The 27,395-nt window shown below is 48.2% G+C and overlaps 3 protein-coding genes across 6 annotated transcripts; all 3 read right to left on the reverse strand.

Moving 5' to 3' along the window:
• Positions 1–516: 516 nt before the first annotated feature.
• cax1 (cation/H+ exchanger protein 1) lies at positions 517–13,495 on the reverse strand. Its single transcript, XM_053862488.1, has 19 exons — positions 13,353–13,495; positions 7,991–8,295; positions 6,831–6,939; positions 6,637–6,753; positions 6,504–6,565; positions 6,254–6,442; positions 4,837–5,022; positions 4,430–4,529; positions 4,223–4,364; positions 3,970–4,153; positions 3,794–3,893; positions 3,609–3,727; positions 3,507–3,544; positions 3,317–3,444; positions 1,249–1,385; positions 1,084–1,178; positions 941–1,019; positions 760–868; positions 517–699 (listed from the first exon to the last, which is right to left on the reverse strand). Exons 1-19 carry the CDS (start codon positions 13,402–13,404, stop codon positions 626–628), a joined length of 2,325 nt encoding a protein of 774 aa, XP_053718463.1. The 5' UTR covers positions 13,405–13,495; the 3' UTR covers positions 517–625.
• A 704-nt stretch (positions 13,496–14,199) lies between these two features.
• smo (smoothened, frizzled class receptor) lies at positions 14,200–22,499 on the reverse strand. Of its 2 annotated transcripts, XR_008414372.1 has the most exons (13): positions 21,868–22,499; positions 20,122–20,321; positions 19,843–20,052; positions 18,593–18,765; positions 18,316–18,535; positions 18,112–18,235; positions 17,494–17,586; positions 17,179–17,287; positions 16,451–16,636; positions 16,140–16,288; positions 15,927–16,061; positions 14,538–15,852; positions 14,200–14,447 (listed from the first exon to the last, which is right to left on the reverse strand). XR_008414372.1 is itself a non-coding variant. In XM_053862544.1 (12 exons), exons 1-12 carry the CDS (start codon positions 22,127–22,129, stop codon positions 15,350–15,352), a joined length of 2,364 nt encoding a protein of 787 aa, XP_053718519.1. In that variant the 5' UTR covers positions 22,130–22,499; the 3' UTR covers positions 14,200–15,349. The 2 variants fall into 2 exon arrangements, 1 of the variants encoding a protein (XP_053718519.1); XM_053862544.1 differs by having other exon boundaries at positions 14,200–15,852.
• A 795-nt stretch (positions 22,500–23,294) lies between these two features.
• tspan33a (tetraspanin 33a) lies at positions 23,295–27,326 on the reverse strand. Of its 3 annotated transcripts, XM_053863216.1 has the most exons (8): positions 27,088–27,326; positions 26,555–26,612; positions 25,608–25,735; positions 25,464–25,538; positions 23,989–24,084; positions 23,763–23,891; positions 23,537–23,701; positions 23,295–23,476 (listed from the first exon to the last, which is right to left on the reverse strand). In XM_053863216.1, exons 1-8 carry the CDS (start codon positions 27,187–27,189, stop codon positions 23,390–23,392), a joined length of 840 nt encoding a protein of 279 aa, XP_053719191.1. In that variant the 5' UTR covers positions 27,190–27,326; the 3' UTR covers positions 23,295–23,389. The 3 variants fall into 3 exon arrangements, with proteins under 3 accessions (XP_053719191.1, XP_053719190.1, XP_053719189.1); XM_053863215.1 differs by having other exon boundaries at positions 23,295–23,671; XM_053863214.1 differs by having other exon boundaries at positions 23,295–23,701.
• Positions 27,327–27,395: the final 69 nt, after the last annotated feature.

Below are 27,395 nucleotides of genomic sequence, written 5' to 3' on the forward strand. Positions count from 1 at the left end.
TGGTGGGATCCTCACCGACCATGGCAATAAATTTGATTCTGATTCTGAACGAGCCGCTCACACACACCTTCACCTCTCAGACTCCGCCCCATCCAAACCTCGGTTAGGCTCCGCCCCTTGTGAGGAGCTCCCGAACAAAATAGCCCGGAAATACTCACCGAACATCAGCATGAAAAAGATGGACATATGTTAGCATCATTGTTTAGTTAGCATCTACATTCATTTATTAAGCGTGCGTGTGATTTGCACTTCAAAAGCTCTGCTTTTTGCAAATGAAGTTCGAGTCTGAAATCAGGCATTTTTGGTCGCAACAATAATAAAAAAATGCCTTCCGAATCCTGAAGGGATAAATAGGACGTCCTCAACCCCGGGACTAATAACCGTTCACTCCACGCCACAGAGTTGGAAAACAAAGTGAATTTTCCAAGAGTCGCAGTTGAACTCCGCCATGTTGGCGGGTTCAGAACAGCAGTGGTATTTTCAAAGACCTGTGCTTCACGGAGGCATGTTTTCCACATCGATGCCTTTATTTATTAATTCATCTCAATACAAAACAGCAGTCTCGGACTGTACAAACACTTTTTTTCAGTGAATTAATTACACAAGGTCACTTGAGGTCAGGAGGTCAGCAGGAGCGAGGAGAGGGGGCGAAGAAGTAGAGGGCGAGGAGGATGAAGTAAACCACCACCAGAGCCGTGCCTGTGACGGACCGGACATCGTTTCATCGGGATGAAATGGACTCGACGGTGGTGGACTCACCTTGAAAGTAGTCGCACTTCCCATCCATGAAGATGTAGTTGACCAGGATGACGCTGAAGATGCTGGCCCACAGGTGGATGTCGCTGAACACCAGAACAAATCCAACGTCCTGCGAGAGTGGAGGAGGTAGATCAGAGGTTGGTGGGGAAGGCAGAGAGGGGAAGGAGGGGCTTCAACTCACATAGAAGGCGTTGAAGAGGATGAGAAGAGGAATTTGGATCATGCAAACCTGCACGGCAATGCAGCTTCCCACCTCCAGACTGAGGGAACATCACAGCCGTCAGCACCAGAGCGTGTTTCACACTGGAGCATCGGGAGCTTTACCTCAGGCTGATGTTGTTCTGCAGGGCAAACTGGATCCCATTCACGATCTCGGGGAGCTCCGGCACCATCGCCAAAACCGTGACGCCAATAAAGTACTGGAGGAAGAAGAAGAAGCACAAGAGCAGGTTTAAAAATGGCTCGATTCAGCTGAGAGGTCAGACCCACCTGAGAGATGGACGAGTGCTTCAGCATGGGCTCGATGTTCTCGGTGGTGAGGTCCGCACAGCAGGCCATCAACACCGTGGCAACAATCAGCACCAGCAGCGCCCTCCAGCGGGACCAGTGCACCACATGATGGCCTCCTTCAGCACAAACCAAAGCACAATTCATCACGCAACTCTCGGCTCAGCGTCAAAGCCTTTTGTATCCGAGAGCAGGAGAGAAGAACGAGCGGCGGGTCAGAAGTAGCCAGGCGTTTTTTCAGTGTCCAAATTCGTTATTTATCACATTGGATTTAGTTGTGTTCTGTAAATTCAGACGGACGTTGTCGTCTGACAGGAACACGACTGCTGCTCATGGAACCAAGTGGCACATGCCGGGACACTTGATGGAATGGAGCAGATGAATACGGCAGCTAATGGAAGTGAGATTTACTCTTCAATTTTCTTTCTCTCTGGGCCTTCAGTGGTGGCCACAGCGGATCATCTTCCTCCATCTCCCCCTGTCCTCTGCTTCCTCTTCTCTCAAACCTCCAAACCTCATGTCCTCCTTCACCACCTCCATCAATCTCCTCTGTGGCCTTCCTCTCCACCTTCTGCCTGGCAGTTCCAACATCTCAACATCTTCATCTACCAATGTACTGGCTCTCTCTCTCTCTCTCCTCTGTACATGTCCAAACCATCTCCATCCAGCCTCTCTGACTTGGTCTCCTAAACACCTGAGCACATGTGCTGTCCCTCTGATCCTATCATCATCCTGCTCACTCCCAGAGAGAAGCTCAGCATCTTCATCTCTGCTACCTCCAGCTCAGCCTCCTGTTTTCTCCTCAGTGCCACTGTTTCCAAACCATACAAACCTTCTTTATCTCTGCATCCTGTAACTTCACCTGTCCACTTGGCTCCCTCTCATTCACACACATGGATTCCCTCTGACTGCGACTAACCTTCATTCCTCTCCTTTCTAAGACAAACCTCCACCTCTCTTCCTGATCTTCCACTTGCTCCCTGCTCTCACCACAGATCACAATGTCATTAGCAAACATCATGGTCCAAGGGGCTTCTTGTCTAACCTCCTCTGTCAACCTGTCCATCACCATGGCAAACAAGAAGGGTCTCAGAGCTGAGCCTTGGTGCAGTCCCACCTCCACCTTGAACTCCTCTGTTCCACCTGCAGCACACCTCACCACTGTCTCACACCTGACACACATGTCCTGCACCACTCCAACATACTCTTCAAATCAACAAGCATCAAAACTCCCTTCCCTTCCTTGTCTTTCAGTCAGATCACGTCTCAACGGGTTACATTCGCAGTTCGGGTCGGGAGCAGTGGACTCTCCCCAAACAAAGACTTTTGTCTGCAAATGTAGAGTCAGGACTCGGCCAGTTTTAGAGCCGATTATTGGGACAAATTCACACAGCTCAAACCTCTGGACTATCTTCTGGACTTTGGCTCGGGGGGAAAAAAAACACAACCAGAAATGGATGGTTACTTTAACCAGTTAGAGTGACTCATTCAAATCCCTGCCACTGGGTGATCAAGGGCAGTGATGGGCTCATGAGGCTTCATGAAACAGTGCTACAGGCCACTAGATGGCACTCTGTGCTATAACAATTTGAACAACCATTTCAAAGAAACCACCCATCATTTTTAAACAAAGGGTGCCACCTGCTGAGCTCTGAAAATGAGGACACTGTTTCATGAAGCCTCGCCAGTTTAAGAGAAGCGAGACGCAGCAGCGAAGCAGGAATGGTGAAACCCATTGGGGAAAAGCGGAAAGTTGGAATCCCTCAACAGATGAAGCAGCATGCTGGTTTCTCTTCAGCATGTGTAATTCAACAGGAGAGCTGAGAGCCATATCCCAGCATAGCGACATGTGAACAAAGAAGTGGGCGGGGCTTCAGAAGCACATACCTAACTGGTCGCCATGCAGAGCAGCCATGCAGACAGATGTGCTCAAACCCACCAGAGAAGACCCACACACCTGTGATGACGTGACCGGTGGCGACAACGCTGGCGTTTATACAAGCGTTGCTGGAAAGAATCCCGCCAGCCTCCACATCCTGAGCATACTGACCATGGGCGTGGCCCCCGTGACCGTCGCTGATGTGAATGTCGTAGATGTGGGAGTGGGTCTTCAAGGTGAAGATGAGGCCGATCAGGTAGGACGCTGGCAACAGCACGGAGATGCTGTACACCAGAGGCCTGCGGAGACACAGGCCCTTTAGCTCGCACTGGCTGCGAGAGCAATGCGCAGACGTTCTTACTCGATGTGCGACAGGATCAAGTGAGGGTCTGCATGAGTCTGGAGACAGAGATTCACGATGTTAGAAGTCAACGACTGAGGAGCGGGGAGCTGTAAAACCCACGGTGTCGTAGTGGCAGTCCTTGCAGACAAATGGGACGCTCACGTTTCCAGGTACATTGTAGCAGTTGTCACACATCAGGTTACCGAACGTCTTGGAGAAGAGAGTTGGAGCGAACACACCTGACAGCGACAAGAGACACGCGTTACTCAAACACGTCCGGACGGACGTGTGGCAGTGACTCGTACCCCCGATAGAGATGAAGAGCAGGGCGGAGCTCACGCCGGCGGAGCGACTGTTGAAGCGCTGCTCTCTGTGTTTGATGCCTCCGATGATCATGCAGATTCCCTGCTCGGGCGCCGTCGTCAAAACCAGTCGCACTAACTTGCAAGTTATTCAGGCGCTAAAGCCTTCGCTCACTTACCGGTATGAAGAGAATGCAGCCCAGAATCGTCCCGGTCAGCGCCGCCTTCACGATTTCCTCGTAGCATTTGGTTCCAGCGCGATGTCCCTGCAGCAGTGCGGTGATGTAGAAGGTCATCTCCGTGATGGAGCCGAAGGTGGCGTTCACCACGGCACCCACGGCAAAGTTACTCTGCGCAGAAATGCTGAGAGGAAAACTCGTGAAGCACGCGGCGCACCACCCGCCACGAGGCGCCAACTCTGTCCGGCACTACCTGGCGATGCCCATGCCGATGTAGTAGGACAGCGGGATGATGGAGGTGATGGCCAGAGCAAATTTGGCCTCTGGACTGAAGTAGTTGTGGTGGTGGTCAGCGTAGCCCATGATCAAGGTGATGACGACCAGAGGAAGCAAATCTGGAGAGGATTTAAGGAGAAAACACCAGGCGACACGACAGTTTCTGAACCAGAGGAAAGGATACTGAGGGCAAAAATGTTGATCCCCTGGACGGTGTACTTGTAGTAGTACAAGTTGAAAGCATGGTAGCAGCAGAGGATGACTCGGGTCTCGTACACCACAGTCTGGAACAGAACAGAAGAGGTCAGGGCAAACTTCAGACCAGAATGTTCCCCTCCCCCGACTCTCTATAGGGGAAGAAAATTACTTCATATTCAAGGTTATTATCAGGCTTGATATCACATCTGAGTAGAATAATACACTTATAATGATACAGGTGAGAAACGTTGAACCTTGCCTAGGGTGAACAATGGCCCACATTTGTATGACAGAACAGAACAATCACTCAAAACTAGTCCTTCAATAAATTCAATCCATCAAGCTTCAAAAAGCAAAACAAAGGAAGCTGAGCTGAGCTGCAGACGGACTGACCTTTTCCAGCCGGTGTATCCTCACATCCTCCGGCGCCATGAGGAGGACGATGCCTAGAGTGCGGCCGCTCATCTTGGACACGGGGATGGTGAAGACCAGCAGCCAGGAGATCACGCAGACCAAAGCGTGGCACAGAGCCAGCAGAGGAAAGCCCACGAGCAGCCAGACGTATGTGCTGACCCGGCACTGAGGAGAGGTTCCCACAAGTCAGTGACAGAATCCCATTTCACACTCTACAATATTGAAACAGAGAAGTAACCCTTCAAAACTGTCCAGGTCTTAAGGCCCCGATCATGCTCAATATCATGCACTGATCTGGATATAGACGGAAACTTCTGTCCGTTCCTTTTCTCCGTATCTTCACGTTTCCACAAGGCTTACTGACTCCAAACGGAGCAGTACCACAGGAAACCATGGGGGGCAGTGTTGCTGTTACTCCACGCTACGTAGCTCTAATGAGACACGAAGAAGACGCAACAATGGTGGAAACTCTCCGTCCTCCAGTGGTGACATATTTAACAGCCTCACTAACCACCGCCGCCTCTGTTTCCTCTTTTGTGCAGAACCTACATGATCAATACTGACTCAACAGTCGCCATGTTGGTTTTGGAGTTTGTCATAAACTTTTGGCTGTGGGCTGCGCCCCCTGGTGGATATAATGGTGAACAGCAATACCAATGTAAAGACCATATGGAAGTGATCAGTGACTGTAACATGGTTTGAAATGGACAGGTGAGAAATGGAGCAACCACTTCATGTACCATCATGGAGACAACGTGTCAGGAGAACAACCCGTCTGGATCTTGTCTAGAAAGCTGAGCATGTGTGGGGAACCCTTCGGTCCTCAACAAATAATACAAGCTAGCTCCATCTATTGTGACTTATCCACACACATCATGGGGGCAGCAGCCAGGACAAAGAGGCCCAGCCGTCCCTCTCCTCAGCAAACACCTCCAGCTCTCTTTTCCAGTATAAGTTCTTGAGCAACTCTACACTGAGTCATGAAGTCTTGAGTAGTTTTTCCATCAGGTCAATATCAAAGTGGGAGGGGCTTCTCCCCAGTCACTGGAGGTGATGCTCGGACGACATGTCACTCTACTGACCAAGCAGACAGCAGTGACGTCACACAACCAGCTCCGGAGACCCTGTCAGAAGTAGGTGCTATTCCAGGGGGCGCTGTGCTTGGAAGGCAAAAGTCCCCTTTAGGGTAGACCAGTGGAACAGGGACAACAGAGGGTCAACAGAAGCATGCCATGGGTCTGCCCCCGGATCCCCACTCAGCTGTACATGGCCAGAGTTCCTCACAGGGAGGGCGTCCTAACAACAGAGGTCACATCAACTGGTGTGGAGGAGTCGCCATGTCAAACCCACGCAGCTTGTTAATACACCGATAATCCTGAAATAATTTAACTCCTACCCAATGTTTGGAACACTTCCTCGTGGATCGTTCCGGAACAGGGATCTCAACAGGGATCGGCGAGGACACCAGGAGCGGCGAAGAGTCCTTTTCCCGCCCCACTTCTCGATGGTCCCCGGCGTCCCTCTCGTCAGCTATGCGTTCGCTCGCCGGTGGCCTCTTGCTGGACTTGCTCACGGCGCCACCCATCTTCAAACGGAGTGGAATCTGTGAAACTAACCCGACTGAACTGGGTCACACCATGGTTTACCTTTTCCACAGACTTCCCAAATGGCCAAATGAAGTACCAGGCCAAACGCAAACAAAGCTTCCCTGCGACGAGAGCATGAGCGTCAGTGTCTATACTGCCCTCAGGGGGGCGCAAAAGAGCTGAGAATACAAACCGTAAGGAATCCCAATGAGGGTGAGGAACATGACCAGAGAAACTAGAACGTAGATGAAAGAAAGCCACCATCCAAACAGAAATATGTAGACGATGTTGCCGAAGGTCACCACGGAGCCTGAAACAATGTCGAGAGCAACGTCACACCTCTGCTGAGTCGGTGGTCCTCGCAGGAGAAGGGAGGAAAGCACCGACCTTCCTGAGGCTTCACGATGCTCAGGTCAGAGTAGAGCTCTTTGACCACGTCCGATCGATCTTCAATCGGCTTCTCCGTTACGTTTCCCTTCCATTTTCTGAAGCCGAACTGAACAGAAGAGAAACATTTTTGATTTATCTCGAAGATGGAGAGTGACAAGTGGGTCGTCTCTCTAAAAAGCTGCTGGAACTCGATGACATTTGATGTCTTGTGCCGCTGTGTCATGCGTCACGCTTGAGAGTAAGTGAAACAACTGTAGCGTATTTTTTTCCAAAAGAATCTTATATTGCCATACAAATAAAGCATCAGTGCCTCAGCCAAGAAGCTTATGCTTCACTTCAAACAAACATAGTGGTAAACTAAAAAGGTAGTCGGTAACTAGACGACTATCAAGACAGTTGCAGTGAAAGGAGCACAGATTGTTTGTGTGTAGTAGATATCAAACACCGTCAAAGCGGAGGATTTGAAGTACTGTCCAGGGCCATGGAGAGTGTGAGAAAGAGGTGAAGAAGAGGGTGCAGGCAGGATGGAATCACTGGAGAAAAGTGTCAGGTGTGATGTGTGACAAAAGGGTGTCGGCAAGGATGAAAGGGAAAGTGTCCAAAAGGCTGGTGAGGCCAGCAACGTTGTATGGTTTGGAAACAGTGGCACTGAGGAGAAGACAGGAGGCAGAGCTGGAGGTAGCAGAGATGAAGATGCTGAGCTTCTCTCTGGGAGTGAGAGCAGGATGATGATAGGATCAGAGGGACAGCACATGTGCTCAGGTGTTTAGGAGACCAAGTCAGAGAGGCTGGATGGAGATGGTTTGGACATGTACAGAGGAGAGAGAGAGAGCCAGTACATTGGTAGATGAAGATGTTGAGATGTTGGAACTGCCAGGCAGAAGGTGGAGAGGAAGGCCACAGAGGAGATTGATGGAGGTGGTGAAGGAGGACATGAGGTTTGCAGGTTTGAGAGAAGAGGAAGCAGAGGACAGATGGAGGAAGGTGATCCGCTGTGGTCACCCCTGAAGAGAGAAGCCGAAAGAATAAGAAAAAGATCGTGAAGGCTTCCGAGAACAAAATTGTCAGTTTAATCTACTTATTAATTAGTTTGGAGGTAGAAAACACTCCTTTTTCTATCCAAGCATCATGAAACATTGAAGCGGCTTGTGTACAACCTTATAGTTGTTGGCCTCTCGGTGGGCCTCCACCTCGTTCTCTGCTCTGATCGTGGTCTTGGAGGTTCCTTCGTGCCACGCCTCTTCTCCAAACTGCGAGGGCGTGGACCGCGCCGAGGTTCCGTGAGCCCCTCTGTGTACCATCAGGAAACCCTTGGGCGTGTGGTGACAGTAGTGTCGCGTCGACCCGTCGGGCGACGGCGTCTCCGCTGCTCCCATTTCCGGCTGCTGGAATCCGACACACAGTCTGTCCGACTGAGACGGCGCCCGGGAAGACCTGCGGATCTGCTCCGGGTCATAATTCTCTGCATGGCACCGGAGCAGCAGAAAAACAGTTACTTGAGTCTGTAGTTTTGTGAGAGTTTCTTGCAAACAATAAACATAAAATACTGTAATTTCGGGACCATAAATGGCACCGGAATATTAGCCACACTCTCTGAATTTAAGAAGGAAAACAGATCTTGTTCATCTAGAAGCCGCAGGTGCAGTGGTGTCGTCTGCACCATAGAAAGGTCAGTGGTGCACCTTAAAAATGCATGAGGATCACTTCTAAACTAGTTTGGAAAACGGGCTCCAGCACAGAGACTGACTCATGAAACAAACTGGGCAATGTTCTGAACTGGAATCATCAGCTCCTCACATCTTTTCTTGACATTAAAGTGCTCAAATGTGGTGTTTTCACCCATGTGTACAAGGTTCAGACACCACAGCCGGTCTCAGCTGCTGCTTCTCGTCTCTGTTCCTCCAGGAGATCGGCTCTGTGGGCGGAGCCGCGGACATGCAGGCGAAAACAGCACATTTTGAGCACTTTAAGGTCAATAAAACACCTGTGATGTCATAGGTTTGATGTGCTGCAGCTCAATATTTTGGCAGCATGAGGCTCTTTAGCCTGTAAAAATCAATATATTAGCCGCGTCATATAAGCCGCAGGGTTCAGACGACGAGAAAAAAGTAGCCGTTTATAGTCCGGAAATTACTGTATATCATTTGTATTTGTGTTCGTATGAACAACCACACTTTCTGAAACGGAAAAAAAGGATTTTTCATGATATTGTTATAGATTGTGGCGTGACCCAAAACTTTGTTCCACCACTGTATACGCTCGTCTGTAATGAGATGTGGAGTCAGAGAATGTTCTTTTTTTCCCTCTTTTCTAATGTCAGCATGTCTGTGACGAAAAACACAACCAGCGAACACATCAGGCACCAACATGAACTGATCTCCTGTCAAGCTCCCTTCTATCTGCATGCATGTTTTGTTTTTTAATCTGCGCTCAGATTATAAAAGCCTGTCGAACCTCAACAAAACATCATTAATTATTAACCAAATATGCGTATTTTAAGTGTATAAAATAACTTGAGTGGACAGGTTTTCTTCAAACAATATATTTTTTTTTTTCGTTACACAGTACTTGCTGTCTGGTGAGAGTTTTTAAAGTCAGTTAGAAAATATTTTTCAGTTAAAGCAGCAATGTGTTATATTTAGACATAAATAGATTATTTTCAGATTTCCTGTGATGACAGGTTTCATTTTGAACAGTCCAAAGTCCTGGAGTCAGACCCTCCAGCTCTCTGTTAAACGCTCCTTTGGAGTATGTAACGTTCTCCTGGCGGGTAGCTAGAGGCGTATTATGAGAGTGGCGTCACTGCCCCAACTCCACCCCCAACGCAACACTTTACGGCAAAGGGGCAGCGCTACCTCAGCAGCGACCTCAGTTCAATTTACACCATGGCAGAAGCAAGAGTTCGTAGTGAGGAGTCCAAGAACATCAGAGCCCCAACTCCACCCCCAACGCAACACGGCAAAGGGGCAGCGCTACCTCAGCAGCGAGCAGAGTTCAATTTACACCATGGGAGAAGCAAGAGTTCGTAGTGAGGAGTCCAAGAAGAGAAAGCGTGAGACCGACAGTAAGATCTCTGAAAAGAGTCAATATAGATGCATTCACAGCCTGGAGAGAACTGAGAGCTACCAACGGATTTTCTTCTGATTCTGAAGTGGCCATGTTTCCACTCGACTTGTAAGTCAGTTTTGTGTTCACTGTTGTCTCTGTTGTGTTGGCAAATCATAGAAAAATGTCTATATGCTTGTTGTTTGTATATGAGTGCCGTGTATATATGTTAGCAGCGAAACAAGTGAACTGTGGTGCTAAAACGGGATGATATACTTTGTGTATGGTGAAAATAGTTTTTCAATGAATTAACTGCCAGTGAAAATGACTTGGTCACGCACTAACACAGTTATGGATGTTTGTCTGCCGTTTGTCATATTGCACGGTCGAAGCGTACAGTGAACATGTAGCTGGCCGAACCGATTAGCCACGGTGCTAATAAGGCCTGTAGGCATTCTTTATGCTAACTGTGGGTCTTGGGTGTGTTATCAAATGCGGGGAACTGATTTTTGAGATAACAAACGTGTGTCTGTTAGTCATTTTATAACACGGTATAGTGTAGATATATCCAGCAAAACGTTTTTGCTCCGACATTAGCCGTCGGTGGCTGACGTCCGCTAGTATTTATCAGACAAATAGTCGATTCACTGTCATTTGCAGTGTTTATGGTTTGGACAAGTCTGAAGTAACATGTTATATGTCATGTCCATGAGTCCTCTGATCTGCGGAGCTGCTGAGAGACGCGACCAGCGCCACATTTCATCGTCCCTGACGGTTGTTCTGGAACTGACTGAAGAAGAATAGTTTCTAACTCTGACGCCTGTGTCCACAGTCAACTGGAAATAAATGTGTGAACGGAAGTTTTGATGCTCACGCACTGATCGCTGTTTGTCTGCTGCTTATTGAAACACATGACAGTCACAATGTAATAAAGCCAGAGGAAAAAACGCCGCTCCTTCCTCTTTATTATTCTACAGCGCTGTCAACAACGATGAGAGCTGATAAGATGAGCATGAGGTTTATCTGCATGTGTTCACGGAAGAATAACTTAAGAAACAGCACGACTGATGTCCGTGGCTCGCGGAACTCAAGTGTTCATTCCATGCATTCTAGCCAGACATGTGAGGGAGGGAGATTTAGTTCTCATAACTAAAAGCGGGTTGTTGTCTCTTGTCACCACAAACTTTCCCCTTTTCTTCAGTCTGAAAGGTGCAGTCAAAATAAGGTTTTATCATGTGGCTCCGTCGCTCTTGCAGCCGGATCCTGCCTCTCCTCACTGGCTGCATGACGGAGCTCCGTCTCTGATGTCGAATGAAGTTGCCTTTGCAAGTATGAGCTGGAGAGTGTTGTGTATATGACTTTCTGTGATTATATTTTTCACTGTTTCGTCACGGCCTTTCCTCATAAACAAAGGTGCGAAGGGGGGGCAGGACCGGAGACCCAGTTTTAGGACAGCCTGCAATTACACTCATTTACCTGTGGCGCCGCCAAAAGCAAACATTTACGGATCGCCGACAGCCGCTTTAAGTTTCAGACGGAACTGCAAAGTAAGTGTATTGGCAGGTATCTTGCTGTATCCCGATACAAGACAGGTGATACAATACATTGTGATATGTTATAGTATATTGTAAATACAGAGCCATCGTTTTTAGGGGGGAAATCAGTAGCATTTCATGTGAATGAAAACAAGTTCATTGCTATGACGTCAGTCCAGATACACTTCCAGTACAATTTCTCACTCCAGCAGAGGAATGATTCATTTCCGTAACCAGCAAAATAACTCCAGTGTGCAACAAGAAAACATTAGTATTAAACATCCAAATGCAGCACAAGTATCTATGTATTAAATATCGATATAGACAACTTCAAATATCAAGACAATACCTCACAAGTACTGTAATATTTTAGCAAAAATATCGAAACAATGTCGGGTGATCAAGTATCCGACATTTGAGCGTAATGATATTTTCGTACTCCCCTTTGGACACCACAGTGTATTCCTGGAGCAGTTCCATATCAGTTCATAGAACTGGCCACTAAGATTCAGCGACGACGGGAGGTACATTTAATTTTTGTTCATTTTCCTCGTCCTTTTTGACTCGTGAAACATCTTGAAAGGTGTTTGACACATGGCGAGCTATAAGTGGCGTCCATTTTAGTTGGATTTCTTTACACGGTTGTCAGAAATAAAACGTTCATCAGGTATTGTCTTGAGTCTTCATCCTCATCAGCTCTACTTAACTTTATTTACACCCAAGTATTAGCTGCATTTCTCCGCTGCCATCCACTGAAATCATCAGCGGCACGCGGAACTCGACAACAGCAAGTCAGTTTGTCTTTCATTTACATGGCCTGGGTTTCCCATGGAAATTGCTTTAGTCAAGGTGGTGACTGGCCTGGAGGGAGAGCAGGTGTGGGAGGGTGGGTTCTAAAAGATATTCCAAGCTTTTGTGTTGGCTCATGAAAGACATGCCACACATTTTGTGAAGTCAATATCCAACAACTAGTGATGATTTTTTTCCCTGGGAGAACCAAGTGAACATGGGGAACAGTTGTCGTCATGAGAGGTGGCGACTACAACCATGTCCACCTCTGTTTCCGATGTTTCCATTGAATTTTAAGTTTGACATGAGACCTCATCTTAAACAGAGAGATCATTATTCTGACGTTATGGCGCCTCTCATACAAGCTGTGACTGTGCGCCATGGCAGATTACACGTCGCGGAAACCCTGCGCCTCATGCACTGCTCCCTCAGGCCACAAACTGCTACCATGCGGGACGGATTTTGCCCACGAGCCTCGGGTTTGACACATGACTCTACAAGGTAAATCTCAACAGGCAGCTTTCCGTGCAGGCAGCATGGTTCCTGCTAACATTATCGCTGTTGACAATAAGGTGACAGAGAGTAAAGAAAGTTCCGCACCACGATCAAAACTTCATCACTGAAAACATTTATATTATGTTTTGCTGAGGTCCTGTCGTGACGATTCATGTGACTCACAGACAATGATAATAGAATCCGTTTCCTTTCCATTTGCCCACTCAAAACAAGGCTGGGAGCAACAGCAGCGTGGGGCCCCACCAGTGACAGGGTCCGGCAGCTCCCCCTGCTGTGACTGTGACCAACACGAACCTCCTGACCAAGGCGCAACTGACGCCATTGGCAACGCGTCGCAGCACAACATCACTAAATATAACCAAGACACAGAAAAGTATGGAGAAGGACACGCGTCCTTTGTTTAAAAATGCATACAGATTCGCAAACTCACTTAAAGTTAACGCTAAAATAAGGCGGTATAAAGCTCGAAACAAGCGCCACCCTGCTTTATTTGGAATAAACGCTGGTCAGAAGTAGAAGTGAAATAGTTTGACGTTTCTGGCGAGGTCACGTGACACCCCCCCCACAGGTGCCGTTGATCACCACGTTGACGGCGACAACAAAACCAATGAAGAGCAAAGCGTCGCGCTCTCACCTGGTGAGTCGATGGTCGTGTTCCTGCGCAGCTTCTCCGCGTCTCCTGGCATCACGGGAGTTCTGCGGCTCGGTCACCTGCGAGCGCGTCGGAGGCTGAGCGGAGTGAGCGCTGAAGAATCACTGCGACCCTCAGACGCCGACTCAGGTGGGCGGGGCTTGTCCGGAGGGGCGGGGTCGCGTGGACGACGATAAATAGATGACTTGAAGGCAGTGAAGAGTCGAATGGTTTGACAAAATAATAATAATAAAAAAATTCAGTTTGACTGTTTTAGAACAACAAAGAGTAAAGCAAAAGAGTTAACCCGTTTGAACCCAGTCGCCAAGAGTGACCGGAAGTTTGAGCTCATTCAAAATAAAAGCCTTTTGAAAATGAAGATTATATGAAAGCAAGTTGCGAGGGGTTTTAAATGCCTGGAGTTGACCTAAGCGCCGCTGTTTTAGACAGTAGAACAGAAGGAAAACACGACTATTTTAACCTAACCGGATGAGTCATCTGAAAATAAAAGCCTCGTCATATCTATGTCTCGATAACTGCACTTTGTTCCAGTTTTTTTTAATTCATTTAACTGAATACACAATACAGATGCATAAGCCTACAGTCATATCGACGCATAGATTCATTCCTTTCTGTAAAAAACTTTTTTTCCAAAATAAATGAGGAACTAAAACGCTCTCAGCAGAAGTAACTAGTCCAGTAGAATGTTCTGGATTCAGTTTGGTCTCAGACTATATCACTACAAATGATGCACATATTCCTTCATTCAATGTTTGATTTCCGAGTTTAAAAGGATGATCTCAGTCAACTCCAGAAAACAGGGCCACCAGACACAGACTTCAGTGGGAGTAACTTTATTTACACGTCAGGGGTTTAGCTGCTCACTAGAAGTTTAAAAATCCACAAAGAGAAATAATTTACATTTAGACAGAACACAAGACTTGGTCTGAACTGCGACTCGAGTGCAGGACTCAGGAGCTGCTGACGGACCCGGCTGGAGCCCCACGGCACCAGTTGGGCCTGGTCTTTCAGTCGCAGGACTGGTTCCCTTTCCTGAGCCGCGACGCGACCTTGAGAATCCGACAGCATATACACACACTACACAGATGAAAGCAGAGGATAAAAACAAACTCAACAACACAGATATTCGACTAACTTTTAAAATATTTAAAAACTCAAGAGGCAAACCAGGTGTGTGGAGAGCTGCGTGTTGTCGTGTGCAGTGGCAGAAACGCAGGAAAACACTTGGCTTGTACAGCCTCAAAGGTCAAGTCTGTCTCACTCGAACAGCTACACTTCAAACTCCATCTTTGTGTTGGATCAAAACTTGTTCAGTCATCGATCATGGCGTCTTTATTTTGATCATAGCGCTCCTCCACCACTGCTCGCGACCGCCCCCGTGTGGTGCTAAAAAGGATAGCAGTGTCTACAGGAAGGCTTGGGTGGAACTAGCTCTGGAATCAAGAATATAAAAACTACATAATAAACTGAAAAGCCTTCTTTTAAATTCCAGCAACAAAGTTACAATGTTAATAATTCTTCCCAACAAGCAGGTCACATGAAAATACTGCTTGTGACGGTCGCCATATTTCAGTGACACCAGTGGAAGTTGTGTCCGAGTCGGCGTCCACTCCCTCATGTGACAGTTTGGTGAGTTAGTGCACGTGTGTGAATAAGAAAGATAAATAAAAAACAAGATAAAGCTATATTCAAATCAAAGTGAAGAACAGTTCGGCTCTGGTTCCCAGTTTGCCAGGGGAGCTGGAGCCTTGCACTGCCAAGGGAACAACGCCTGTCCATCATTGGTTCAAAATCCAGGAGCAAACTTGCGATGCCTAGTGTGTTGTTTTGCGGTAAACAAAAACGTCTTTTTTTCTGTATTTACATATAGAGTGTCCAAGGTTAAACTCGGTCACACAGAGTTTGGGGTGCACCTCAGTAAGGGGTCAAAGTATCCAGCACTTTTTGCATCTTACGTTCCATACGGCACCAGCCTCAGGTTAAAAGTCTGAATCAGCATCCATGAGCTCCACCTCCATGAGGTTCGTGCGAGAGTTGACCGGCCCGTGGTTAGTCCTCCGGCCAGCCGGAGCGCGGGTCACGTGAGCGGGCCTCTCGGCGAGGTCGGCGTCGAGGGGCGATTCCTGAGGGTGGAACTGGCGAGGCGGGAACCGGCTGGAGAGCAAGCTGCGACCGCTCTGATAAGACGGAAATGGCGGCGCTGGGAAGCTGGGGTAGGATCCAGGCAGGCCGTCGTCGTCCTCAAACATCTGCGGCCTCCGCTGCGGCCCCGACACCAGGCTCTGGTGCCGCGGCAGCTTGGGGAGGCGGGGCACGGAGCTGCGGCCGAACTCACGCTGGTGAAACATCGGATGATCCCCAGCCTCTTCAGACGGGCACACCTCCTTCTTCCTCCTCTTCTTCTTCTTCTTCCTCTTCAGGACCTCCGGCGAGATCTCCGCCTCCACCGTCCACAGCTTGTTCCTCTCCTCAGGAGGCGGGACTGTAGGGGGGGGCAATCACGCAGTGAAGTGAGGACACACCACCGTGGCGTGAAGACAGACCTCGGGCGTTTACCTGGCGTGCCAGTGGGCGTGACGGAGATGTCCTGCGGCAGGATGGCCCCTCGCCTCGCCACCATCTTCGTCACGTTCTGGGCCCAGGCCGACGACACGTCGTTTGACGGCTCATTCAAATCGAAATTGATTCCAGCTGAGAACAAGATGGGCGGCACATTTAGTCACCGGAGGAGCCCAACATCCACCTGCCGCGGTGCGTGCGAGGACTCACCAACGGGCCCGTCGTGAGAGACGGTGTGCATGCTGAAGGACAGCTCCTTCTCCGGGTCCTTGTGAAGCTCCTTCCTCATGGCAAACGCCTTTGCGATCATCTTGCTCTTCTTGATCCGCTTCGGTTCGTCGTCACTGCGGCCAATAATCCTGAGACACCACAGTAGAACCAGCTCACCACTCTGCTAGCATAACTAGCTTCTAAACATTTTGGGATATTTTCAATGTGCTGACTCATCAGAGTTTGGCAGGACCACGAGGATTATTGCGCCACGTCAGGTATATTTGAGTCTCGGATCGATGGACACACACCTGCACCAGGTGCGCTTCCAGATGAGGATGGTCGCTTTGGTCCAGACCCAGGTGCTCATGGCGATGCCGGTCCCAAACATGGAGAACAGGTTGATCTTCTCCACCATCAGACTGGGACGGTTCTTGATGGTGCACTCTGGGATCGGCTTGTTGGTCTGAGACGCTATCGTCACGTTTGCTTCGCACCTGTTGGAAAAAAAATCAGGATTTATGCAGGACTTTTTAAGAAAAGCTCTCAACCATGTAGCCCTTAGCCTTAGCTGGCACAGTAGTTCATTCACTTTCATTGGGAATCTCAATAGTGGAGCTGACATACATGGTTTTAGAAACTCTGGCCGTTTGAAATCTTGACAAACAGTTTCGAAAACTGCTTAAAAATTTTTTCTTATTGACAAAAACAGGTTTGGAAGAAGTCACTAGATTTAGCATTGCTAACAACAATTTTAATTTTCTTTCATTCAACATTTCCCCTCAAGATCCGACTCACTTGTACTTTTTCTAACATTATTATCAATATAAAATGGCAAACTAAACACACAATTTGTATCTGTTCCAAAAGCAATGTTGTAAACTGATAAAAAATGTGCGATGAATTTGCCACTGATTGCGAGTTAACTCAGCTTTAGTGCGATTACATGAGATTAAGAACTTCCTTCACGCTGCTCGGCGCCGCCTGAACGCCTACAGCTGGAGGCTCCCTCAGTTCTCTGGGGAGCAGAGACACTTACAGAACGTAGTCTCTGAAGCTACGCTCCCACTCAGCCTGGTTGAAGAAATCGTAGAAGTGGCAGCCGAAGGTGATGAGGACGAAGCCGAAGGCCAGAAACCCAAAAATACCTGCGAGGAAGGAACGAAAAGCGGATGTTTGTAATGAAATGTTTATATTTGTATCTGTTGCACAAGATTTTGTTGCACAAAACCATGAAACTTTTCACTTTATCTTAGGTCTGTGACATAAGTTGGGTCTACTTCAACCATACGTGAAAGAAAGACTGCCTCTGTGGGATGGTAGCACAGCAGCAGGGGGCGGAGCTAGAACTTACCGAGCCTCAGCATGGTCTCGTTGATTTTGCTGGCGGCTTTCTCACTCAGGAGTCCAGGGTGGTTACTTTTAATGGAAAACAATGTCATGACACCTGCAAGGAGAGAAGGACGCATCTGGGTGAGCAGCTGGGTGCCAGGCTCAGTCTTAGTAGCCAGGATGTCCTGCCTCTGCTGCAGTGGTTTTTAAACACGCTCTTCCATCAGACTTGAGAAAAGGCGACTCTCAAGACCGACTGCGTGAGTCATGATGCTTCTAACCCCCTTCATGGAACAACATACTCATAAACTCCCAAAACTTATTTCATGGTACGGTTTTATCTAAAAATAAATTTAAAAAATCTGCCAAGTGAAAAACTGAAAAAACAACATATTTAAGATTGTACTGTCTTCAATGAAGTTCCTCCATCTTGTTGAATTTTCATTTATGAAGTGAATGTACCTTAAAACAAATGGTATGGTAAATATAAGGCAAAACAAACTTGGTTAAGTTTTGAGTTTTTGCAGTGCAGGGGAGCAGGGGGCGCAGCAGCCCAGACAGCCTTCAGTCCCATGTAAATATCCGTGTCGTGCACTGGTGCTCTCAGATGCCGGTTTTAGCGCAGATTTAATGGACTCACCTCTGATGAGGAAATAGCCGCCGACCACGAGCACAACTCCGATAGGTGCGAGCACAAATCCAGCGCGGTATCTGTAGTTTTTGTAGCCCACAAAACAGATCCCACTCACTGAGTCTCCGTCCACCTGCGGAGCAGCACACAGATGCTGGCTACAGATCAAGTCGAACAGAGGAGGAGGAGGAGGAGGAGAGCTCGGAAACACACCTCGGCGATGGCGAGGATGGCCACCGTGAGGACGAAGGGGATGGACCAGGTGACCATGTGGAAGTAGGAGGTCCGTCCGGACAGCGGCTGGTGGGTGGTGCCCAGAGCCTTGAAGGAGGTGTGCCAGGCGTAGGTGAGCATGACGAACCAGATGACGCCGGACATCAGGGAGTAGTAGACGATGATGAAGATGGTGACGCAGGAGAGCGTCTCCGAGGAGCTGAAGGAACGGCAGGTTGATCTCAGCGTCAACACGGGAGAAGAGCGGGTGACTTACGAGGGCTCTCCCAGGCGCATGGTGTTGTCGCTCTTGCACACGATCTCCTTCCGCGCCCCGTCCAGGAACTGGGCCAGCCACCCGATGCTGCCCACGAAGAAGCAAGCGTTGATGTAGAAGAGAATGACGGCTGGATAGCGGTTTGAGTTCTTCCAGTCGGCCAGAAATGTTGCCTGGAAACACCAGAGGACGTTTCAACGAAGGACCAGTGAATCCATCTTCATCGGTTGGACAGAGTTTTTGGCAACTTTTGCTGAGGATTGCGGAGCCTGTTTGTAGCATTAGCCAACAAGCTAACCGACGTAGCATGAGGTCAGTTCCTGTGACCTAATCTCAGTGTGCTGATGAAAATAGCAAGCTGAAATATCACGCGATATTATAACAATATATTTGCTTTTTTTAATTTTTTATTTATTATATTTAATCCATAGATAGTCGGATATGCTGCTGCATTTGTGACATGTCTGATGTTAACATTTTCTTTTTGTTATTTTGTCGATTAAAGGGAGCTAGTCGTTCCTCTACTGGACTGTGACATTTAACTGAAAGTCAAACTGGACTGATGTTGTACTGCATTAGCTTATTTCCCCCTTAAGATGTTGGTTCTCATTACAATATACAGCTGAATTTACAGTCTCGCAACATATGGCAACAAATCCTATCGTCACTCCTGTATCGGGATACGTATCGTATCGCAAGATACCTGCCGATACACAGCCCTATGAGTGGACTTTTTGTAACTATTTGCTATGTTGTTAGAGTGTACTGTTGTGTTTTTCTATATTTGTTGCATGCAGTTTTTCTACCCATGTACTCATAGAACTGGAGTCACATCCAGGTAACTAGCATTTCCTTCCCATATTTTTTGGATAAAAACGAATTTGCTTTATGGTTTCATTTTCATTATAGACGCTCATTTTGAAAACAATAGTTAAGAAAATTAGAAAAATTAAGTACATTATATGTATATATTGAAAAAGAATATTATGGCCATTTTTATTTGCCATATGGCGCATTCCTGTATGCAGCTTGTGTCACGTTCAAAAATGAAATTCACTTTTGTTTCGTTTCACTTTACAGATCATGTATGATTAATTTGAAGTCTTTTTGGTTTCTATATTGACAATAATACCATTTTATTAAAGGTCTTTCAATGTCTTGGCGCCTGCCTTTAATGTGGTACACGGTACTACGTGTGTAAAGATTAAACCAGAGCAACAGTTTGGTTGTTAGCGCTGGTTGCGACTCACCAGCGTGAAGAAGGTGCAGAGCAGCGTGATGGTGCCGAAGTAGGCGATGTAGGCGTGCATGTCGTCGTGCTCCTCCTCCGTGAAGAGAGGGTTGTCGCACTGGATGCCGCAGCCCTCCACGTCCTTGTACCAGCTGGACTGGATCTCCGTCTTCACCAGCGGCGCCTCACACTGACCCGAGGTGTTGAAGCGCAGCTTCTGCATTTCATTCTGGACACAAACTTCCGTTCAGGAAGGAAAATTTCGGCTCGTGCTACAACTGGCTGGCGAGGGATGTACCGGGCAGCCGACGGGGAACTGCTCGCACTTGAGAAAGTTGGGCCAGCCACGCTCCTGGTCCACGATGCTGCACGGGCGACGGGTGGACTGACAGAGACCCTGGCTGGGCAGCTCCACCCGACCGTTCTCGCACTTGGGCATGTAGACGGCGCAGAGCAGAGGCTGGATGACCGACCAGCAGCGTGGCGCATTGCGCAGACCTGGACACACCACACGATCAGCAGCTAGAAAACCATCCTCCTGACAGGGAAACCGATATTACGACGTAACACCCATCAAATAACACGCAGCTGAAGCCACTCACTACCATGACTACGTTTATGTGCACAGAAGCCTTGAGTCAACTCACGTCTTCAGTGGCTAAGCGTCAACAACATGTAAAGCAAGGGCTTACGCTTCAAATCCATGTAACAGAATGTGTTTTTCAAGAACAAAACTAGCCCACAGGAGCAAAACACACCTCTGCGAGACCATTGCCGAAACTCTGGCAACCCCATCCTCAATGTGCTCTGGTAACCCTGATCTGGCAACCCAATCCGCCACTCTCAGCAGTGACAGCACCGACTCAAATGGGAATGATTCTGACTTTCCGACCCATGTATCGCAAGCTTCCTCTTTATATGATCATTTCTCTGTTGTCCATGATGTCAAGTAACAAGCCCGGCCAGCTCCGACCGTTGCCATTGTGACGCTTCAGTGCAAAGTGCAGGATATTTCGGACATTTGGAGAGCGAACTGCCGTTGGCAACGAGTGTTCAACCAAACTATCTATAGCCTTCGGTCTACATTATTAGCCTTTTCACCGCAGCTAAGCTAACTAGTGCCAAATAACTCATTTGTTGTGGGTTCATCTACTTAAATGCGCTTTTGGAAGCCATGTTTTGTTTGAAGGACTAACTTAAATGAAAATCAGTGTTTTTATTTTTTTGTTTTAAAAAAGCAAAGACTGAAACATTGTTTAACATGTAAAAAGTATTCAATCATGCACTAATTTCCGTGTTTGAAAAACACACATAGAAACATATAGTACACTATTTATGCAACATTTAAAAAATGCATGGTAAAAAACGTAACATTCGGCCAAGCGTTTCAATTTTTATTCTGCTTCCTTCTCCATCCATTTTCAAGCCACAGCCTTTCAAAATAGTGTGACCCAAGGGGAATATTTCACTAGAAAAAAACCTCTTGTGCATAGAGGGTTAACTCTAAATTGAGGCAGATGCTAATGCAGCACTATCTTACTGAAAAGTTGCATACGATCATTTTACTGGGAATACTGACTGGATTATTTAGGCCTCTCAGATAATCCACGGTCAGATGAGGGTTTGTTGTCCTGTGATCTCTGAGAGACGGACAAACCATCTCACCATAAACAAGTCAGTCTGGACACTTGCTTTTGACTCGACTGAGTCTCCACAGACTCGGACGAAGCTCACTCACAGTTATTTTAGATGGAAACTGCACTTTCTATCTATGATATCGAGCGGCCAGCACTCACTGAACTACACACATTAGACACTGCAAAAAGTTACAAATCCCAATGTAAACAACTACATCAGTCCATTGGCTACAAGGCAAACTCCCATCATGCCCATCAAAGCATCCCAGCTAGCAGGGGACAGACACTCTCTGAACTCATCACCAATAACAAATGGATGCGCTGAAAGACCCTGGAACACTTCCTGTAGCGAATAAAGCTTGACTGGTGGTTCTGTTGTGGAGCTATTTGTGGGTTCAGTTCCTCACCGGACCACATGGTCAGCTTCTCCAGAGCCTCCTCTTGTGTGCTGGAGTCCTCGGCCAGGACCAGCGACGTGTGTGTGTAGGGCAGCGGGGAGCCCAAACACGAGTTGTACTTCAGAACCTCACAGGTCGCGCTTCTTTTGCAGTTCTCCTCCAGAAAGCTGCCGTTCTTGGACAGGATGGCCAGCGCGGAGGTGAAGCACACGGCCAGCAGCAGGAGCCTCCCGGAGGAGCCAACAATGGGGCTCCGCGGCGGGGAAGACATCTTGGAGAAAAGTCGGAAAAAAAAAGTAAAAAAAAAAGTAAAAAACACGAGCGGGACTGGAGGCTGTGTGGCTAAATCAGCAGGGGACAGCCGTCGGAAGGCTTTTCTGCTCGGGTCTACTCAGTTTCCATGGTGAGGAAGAGCCGCGGGGCCTTCAAATCCAAGTTTCCCAAAAACTTTCCTCGGCCGCAGAGCTTCCACGCGTCCACCATCGTCCCATCGGAGGCCGAGCAGCGGCCGCCGCACCGTCCGGACGCCGAGCTTCACTCGCTTGGAAGAGGATGGAAGCAGTTTTTCTCCTCAGAAAAAAAAAAGTTGTGGAGGAAAATACGGCGGAGAGAAAAGTCGCAGGTCTCCGCCCCTCCCCCACTGCCCTCGGCCTCGCTCGGCAGCCCGCACGCCCCGCCCACTCCAGCATCCCCCCGTTCCGACATCACCGCCGCTTCCATTGACCTTTCTTTTTTTTTTAAACCTATTTAAATCACTTCAGGGCAGCAATGAAGCACCCGGACTTGTTACGTATGACATTTCCAACCACAATGACCAGGTTTCTTTGCTAAAAGTACCCATTAAAAGTAACAATTATTTGCTTATATCTTTCTTTTTAATTTTTTTTTTCAAGAGTTCATTGTTTCATGTTTCACTCAAAAAAATCAAAATAGAAAAAGACATGAAACAAAAAAATGTATTTTCAGTGCTGAGATGTTGGACCTCGGGATTCTATAAACATGATCTAACACTATATACTTGTTTGCATGATTGTTTTGTTGTTTTCTCTCTTCTCTTCTCTTATTATCGGAGGAGTTTATCAGGTGAGGATCAAAATAAAACTTAAAAGTTAGTGTTTAGCAAGTTGCAGCGTAGACGAAACCAACTAACTAGAGTCGGCCATTTTTGTAGTCCTTGCCACTATCAAAATTCCATGTGTATCGGACTTGATAAAAATGCATTTCGTACTTCAATATCTATACTTTTTTCAGTATCGTCAGCACGTTTTGGAACTATTTTTACTTAGTTGCTCTTATGTAAATCTTAACTTAGCATAACTTGATAAGAGTGTTGAAGTTGAGCCCATCTAACCAGAGACCACGTGACCTAGAGGGCCTGAGTCGTGACCAAGACCAATGCAGTCATAAAGACATTTATTTTTTCACAGCAAAAGAAACAATGGTTCATATTTCTAAATAAATCAAGAACTGAAACGCTTTCATGAACATGGTCTGGCTATTGGTCCCGAGTGGACGCAGCTTCCAGACACGATCATCTCCACAGCCCGCGGCTCTGTTGCAGGTTAATCTGGTCTTTGATCTGGGTGATGAGAATCTGAGACAGGAGGATCCCGATGAGCTGCAAAGAGAAGAGAGCCAGTGACCCGACACCCTGGGATGCCGTGAGGTGAGCGCCCACCTGCGGGATGGCCAGGCCCATGGCGATGCCTCCCAGCATGAAGAGGTTGCTGTGAATCCAGTTGACCAGCTTATCCACGCAGCCGTCCGTGTAGATGTAGTTCTGAGCCTCCATGTACTCCATCTCCTGCATCCCCTGACCACACATGGTGTTGATAACAGCCACCTGCGCGCACACAGAGCTAGCATGAAGCCGGGCTGGCGGGGTGAAGCGGGTGGCGACACACCTTCTCTTCAGAAAGCAGGCAGCAGGAGAAGGGGACGGAGCAGCGCTCCCGGCTCGGATTATCCTTCTTGCAGTTGAAGTACATGTTCTCGGACCAGTCGGTGTACGTGACGCCCCCACAGCAGCCGAACTGGGGACCAGAGGACGTTAGAAGCCTGCAGGGCGGGGAGTCATGTCGAAGGCCGGGTTTGGCCCCCGGGCCTCGCACTTGTCACCGGTTTCCTCACCTCTCTCTGACCAAAGTCGATCAGGTTTTGCAGATCAATGTCTTCCCTGTAGTGTTCGATGGCGTGAGTAATGGCATCGCTGACCTTGGCCTGAGCCTGTGGAGACGTTGAGAGTCACTCGTCCCACATTGAACGGAGACTTTTCATCTGACTTGGCGTTTGCAGCAAAAGAGGTTTTCCACGGTTTATGTCACGGAAACAGCTAAAGGATTTTCCTGCTCAAGTCGGAAGGTGCCGTTCACTGACATATCTGTAGGGGGCACAGGGTTCAGGCAGAGGTCATTTATGCTGAGGTCTAAATTTGAGCGGGGAATGTGACCCGGCTAGATGGGACACACAATCGCACACCGAATCATAAAAGAACTTAGAGGAAATCACCTGGAGAGCAACAGGAATCTGGCGTACTCCAGGATTTGTTCTGGATCTGGGTGACATGCAATGGGCAACATCTGTTTACAGGATCTGAAACGGGTGTGGACCCCATCAGGCTTGGAGCAGCAAAATCAAAGGCCAGGATCTGGTCCTGACCGGGATGCGGGCAAAATATGGCAGGTTCCAGCCGACAGTCAGAGTGTCTGATTCCTATCTGATGGATCTGATGGATCTGGGCCAGATCCGACCGCTATCTGGCGAAGGAATACTTGAGGAAATGTGATCCAAGACTGGACCAACGTGTTCACAGGCTTGTAATGCAAAAGCTAAAGTGAGAGGACCCTTTGGAAGAGGCTCTACAGAAGATCCCGGACTGTTAGGAACTGGGGTACAAGTGTGAAACCTTTCAAGTGATCTGGAATCATCTGGAATTTCCTAATATTTCTGAATCTCTATTCGGAAATTCAGTCCCACAAACATCCACACCTGTCCATCTCCAACCAACCTCTGACCTCCTGTTGAGCTTGTCAGCAGCAGTCTAAGGAAGGCAGCCAAGACAAAGCTCCTCCAGCGCTCGCCAGGGAAGACAGAAGTGAGCGTTACGTGTGACCAACTCACATATTCCAAGATGTCTTCCTGGTTCTAATGTTGGGTATGTCGGAATACATGCTTGTCGGAAGACTTCTGAGTCTCCACCTTCCCAAGCTAAGCATCACTTTTGTGTGTCTCTGGACAAAGTTTTGAGTCCCACCAGTTCAAGAACAAGAGGTTTCCTGAGGAACATGATATGTTTCAGCACTGAAACATATCCACAGACCTGAAGCTCAAGTGAGCAGACAGCACCAACAGCAGCAGTGCATTGTGGTACTTGTAGTGTAGGAACATTTAAACAACAATGACGGTGCTGAAGAGTTAAACTTGGAGCTGGGAGTTAGGATGCAGAGCCCACTTCAGGAGGACTCTCACCAACCCTAATCCAAGATGGCTTCCTCCAGGAGGAAACAGGTAGTAAAGAAACAGCTGGATGGTTCAGGTATTGTACCGGTGCCATCATTCCCAGGTGGCATTTGGGATTTTTCCTGAGAATATAGTTGAGAATGTACCTTGTCTGAGAAAACGAATCCAAGAATCCCGGCGGTCAGCTGCAGGATGAAGATCACCACCAAGCTGATGCAGAACTACGGTGAGAGCGAGATAGTGTAGCTGAGCCTCCAGCACCATGACCATCCGATGGAGGGTCCGCTCACCGTCTGCAGGAGGCAGATGTTTTCCCTCAGCGAGCCCAGGCAGCCACAGAAGGTGATGATGAACATGAGGATGCCCACCACCATGATGAAGATGGCAGGGTCCACGGACAGGTAGGCCAGAGCCGCCTCTGCAGGAGAGCAGAGGCATGACTGTACTATTTATATTAAAATAAAATTAAAAAAAATACAGTGGTGCCTCGGTTTTCGAACGTCTCGGAATTTGAACAAAAAATTCGAGATTTTTTTGCATCGGATTTCGAACAAAAATCCAGAACTCGAACGCCCCCGAAAAAAGCCGGAAAAAAACTAACGTGCACGGACTGATCAGCTGACCCATGAGGCCCTTTGTTATTGTGTATAACGCAGCCTCTGTATGCAGACGTGTCCCGTTAGCTCCATTTACTGACTGTTTCTTCTTCATATTGAGGTGTAAAACCTTTCCTGTCTCCACACTGGACCGTGGTCGAGTGTCACAGGGGAGGTGCTGGAGCGCTCACTCCAGGGTTTGATGTCCTGTTGTGGGCTGGAGCTGGGACAGGGATGAGGCCAGTCTGGGACAGAGCCTGACTTGGTTTATGACTTTGTCACAGCCAAACTGCACAGAAGCGCACATTCAGAGCTGGACACGCACCGGGCACCTCTTCACTTCTGGAGAGACCTCACTCACTCGGCAACCCCTCCCACATGCAGCGGCCACACACATAGAGGAACAGCCACCTGCAGCAGACACTCCACATTCACTCCTACAAAAGACTATTTTAAGGCTTGGAACGCTTTATTGCTTTTTCTATTCATTGTAATGGGAAAAATAGATTTAGATTTAGAAAAAATCGCTTCTCGAACGGCCGTCTGGAACGGATTGTGGCCGAGAACCGAGGCACCACTGTATAATAAAGGCGAGCAGGGCGGGTGAGTTTGGAGACGCACCCTGCACGTCTGCGCGTTACCTGCGTGCTTCACTGAGCGCGCGTAGAGTCCGATGGAGACCATCACCACAGAGATGACCTGAGGAGCAGCGGAGGAGACTATAACTCCCGCAAACTCACAAAACACGGATAACATCAGAGTAGTTTCAATAAATCAAACTGTTCTTCTCCTGAAAATATCCGCTCATGAGTACATTTCTCAGGAGGAGATAGGAACGTCTTGGGATCACGTGCTTTTATACCCAAACCTGCCTCGTCTTGAATGGAATGCTTCTCCTTTCCTTGATGTTTTCACCCAGACACCCTGTATTTGCTACATATATGGCGAGCGTAGGATATCATAAATGTACTCTTGAACTTCACTGGAGGAATGGAGCAGCCGCTGGAGGGATGTTTGAGAGAACATAGCCGGAGGCAGCGGCGCATTCCACAACAGGGCGCTGCAGCAGGACCTGTACCAACTTGGCTCCCGGTCGTTTGTTTTTAAGGTTTAAACGCGACAGCTTTAAAAGACGGACCTTCCGTAATGCTCGAGGTAGCAACAGGTAGCTCACCCAGAAGATGAAGTTGAAAAGGAAGAGGAGATATTTGACCAGGCGGCTGACGAAGGTGAAGTCCTCGCCGTAGCGAGGCGCGCTCCCCCGGCAGCATCCCATGACGCGCCTCTCTTCTTCTATCGGTCCGGAGGGAAGCCACACTTCGATCTCTAAGGTACAGGATGACAACTACTCACGGACCGTGGACACGTCACCGTCGCATTTTCACCAGAAAGCGACTTCAATGTAGTGCGTAACTTTCCAGCGCGGACAGAGCGGCGACGGGACGCAGGGACCGTCTGCAAGTTAAGGAACGCACGACTTTC

This window comes from Synchiropus splendidus, chromosome 4 (assembly GCF_027744825.2).
Source record: "Synchiropus splendidus isolate RoL2022-P1 chromosome 4, RoL_Sspl_1.0, whole genome shotgun sequence".
Lineage (NCBI taxonomy): Eukaryota > Metazoa > Chordata > Actinopteri > Syngnathiformes > Callionymidae > Synchiropus > Synchiropus splendidus.

What these genes read in the sequence shown, in the direction of transcription:
- cax1 (XM_053862488.1), bottom strand. Translation starts at nt 13,404, where the DNA reads ATGCCAGGAGACGCGGAGAAGCTGCGCAGGAACACGACCATCGACTCA. An exon ending in GATCAACATTTTTGCCCTCA is followed by an intron (nt 4,365 to 4,429) that starts GTATCCTTTCCT and finishes AATCCTCTCCAG; the next exon opens with ATTTGCTTCCTCTGGTCGTC. An exon ending in TTGATCCTGTCGCACATCGA is followed by an intron (nt 3,445 to 3,506) that starts GTAAGAACGTCT and finishes GTGTCTCCGCAG; the next exon opens with GCCTCTGGTGTACAGCATCT.
- tspan33a (XM_053863214.1), bottom strand. Translation starts at nt 27,189, where the DNA reads ATGGGATGCTGCCGGGGGAGCGCGCCTCGCTACGGCGAGGACTTCACC. An exon ending in ACATCTGCCTCCTGCAGACG is followed by an intron (nt 25,539 to 25,607) that starts GTGAGCGGACCC and finishes CTCTCACCGTAG; the next exon opens with TTCTGCATCAGCTTGGTGGT. An exon ending in TCGACTTTGGTCAGAGAGAG is followed by an intron (nt 23,892 to 23,988) that starts GTGAGGAAACCG and finishes TCTGGTCCCCAG; the next exon opens with TTCGGCTGCTGTGGGGGCGT.
- smo (XM_053862544.1), bottom strand. Translation starts at nt 22,129, where the DNA reads ATGTCTTCCCCGCCGCGGAGCCCCATTGTTGGCTCCTCCGGGAGGCTC. An exon ending in ATGCGCCTGGGAGAGCCCTC is followed by an intron (nt 18,536 to 18,592) that starts GTAAGTCACCCG and finishes CCGTTCCTTCAG; the next exon opens with CTCCTCGGAGACGCTCTCCT. An exon ending in CTCTCACGACGGGCCCGTTG is followed by an intron (nt 16,062 to 16,139) that starts GTGAGTCCTCGC and finishes TCTTGTTCTCAG; the next exon opens with CTGGAATCAATTTCGATTTG.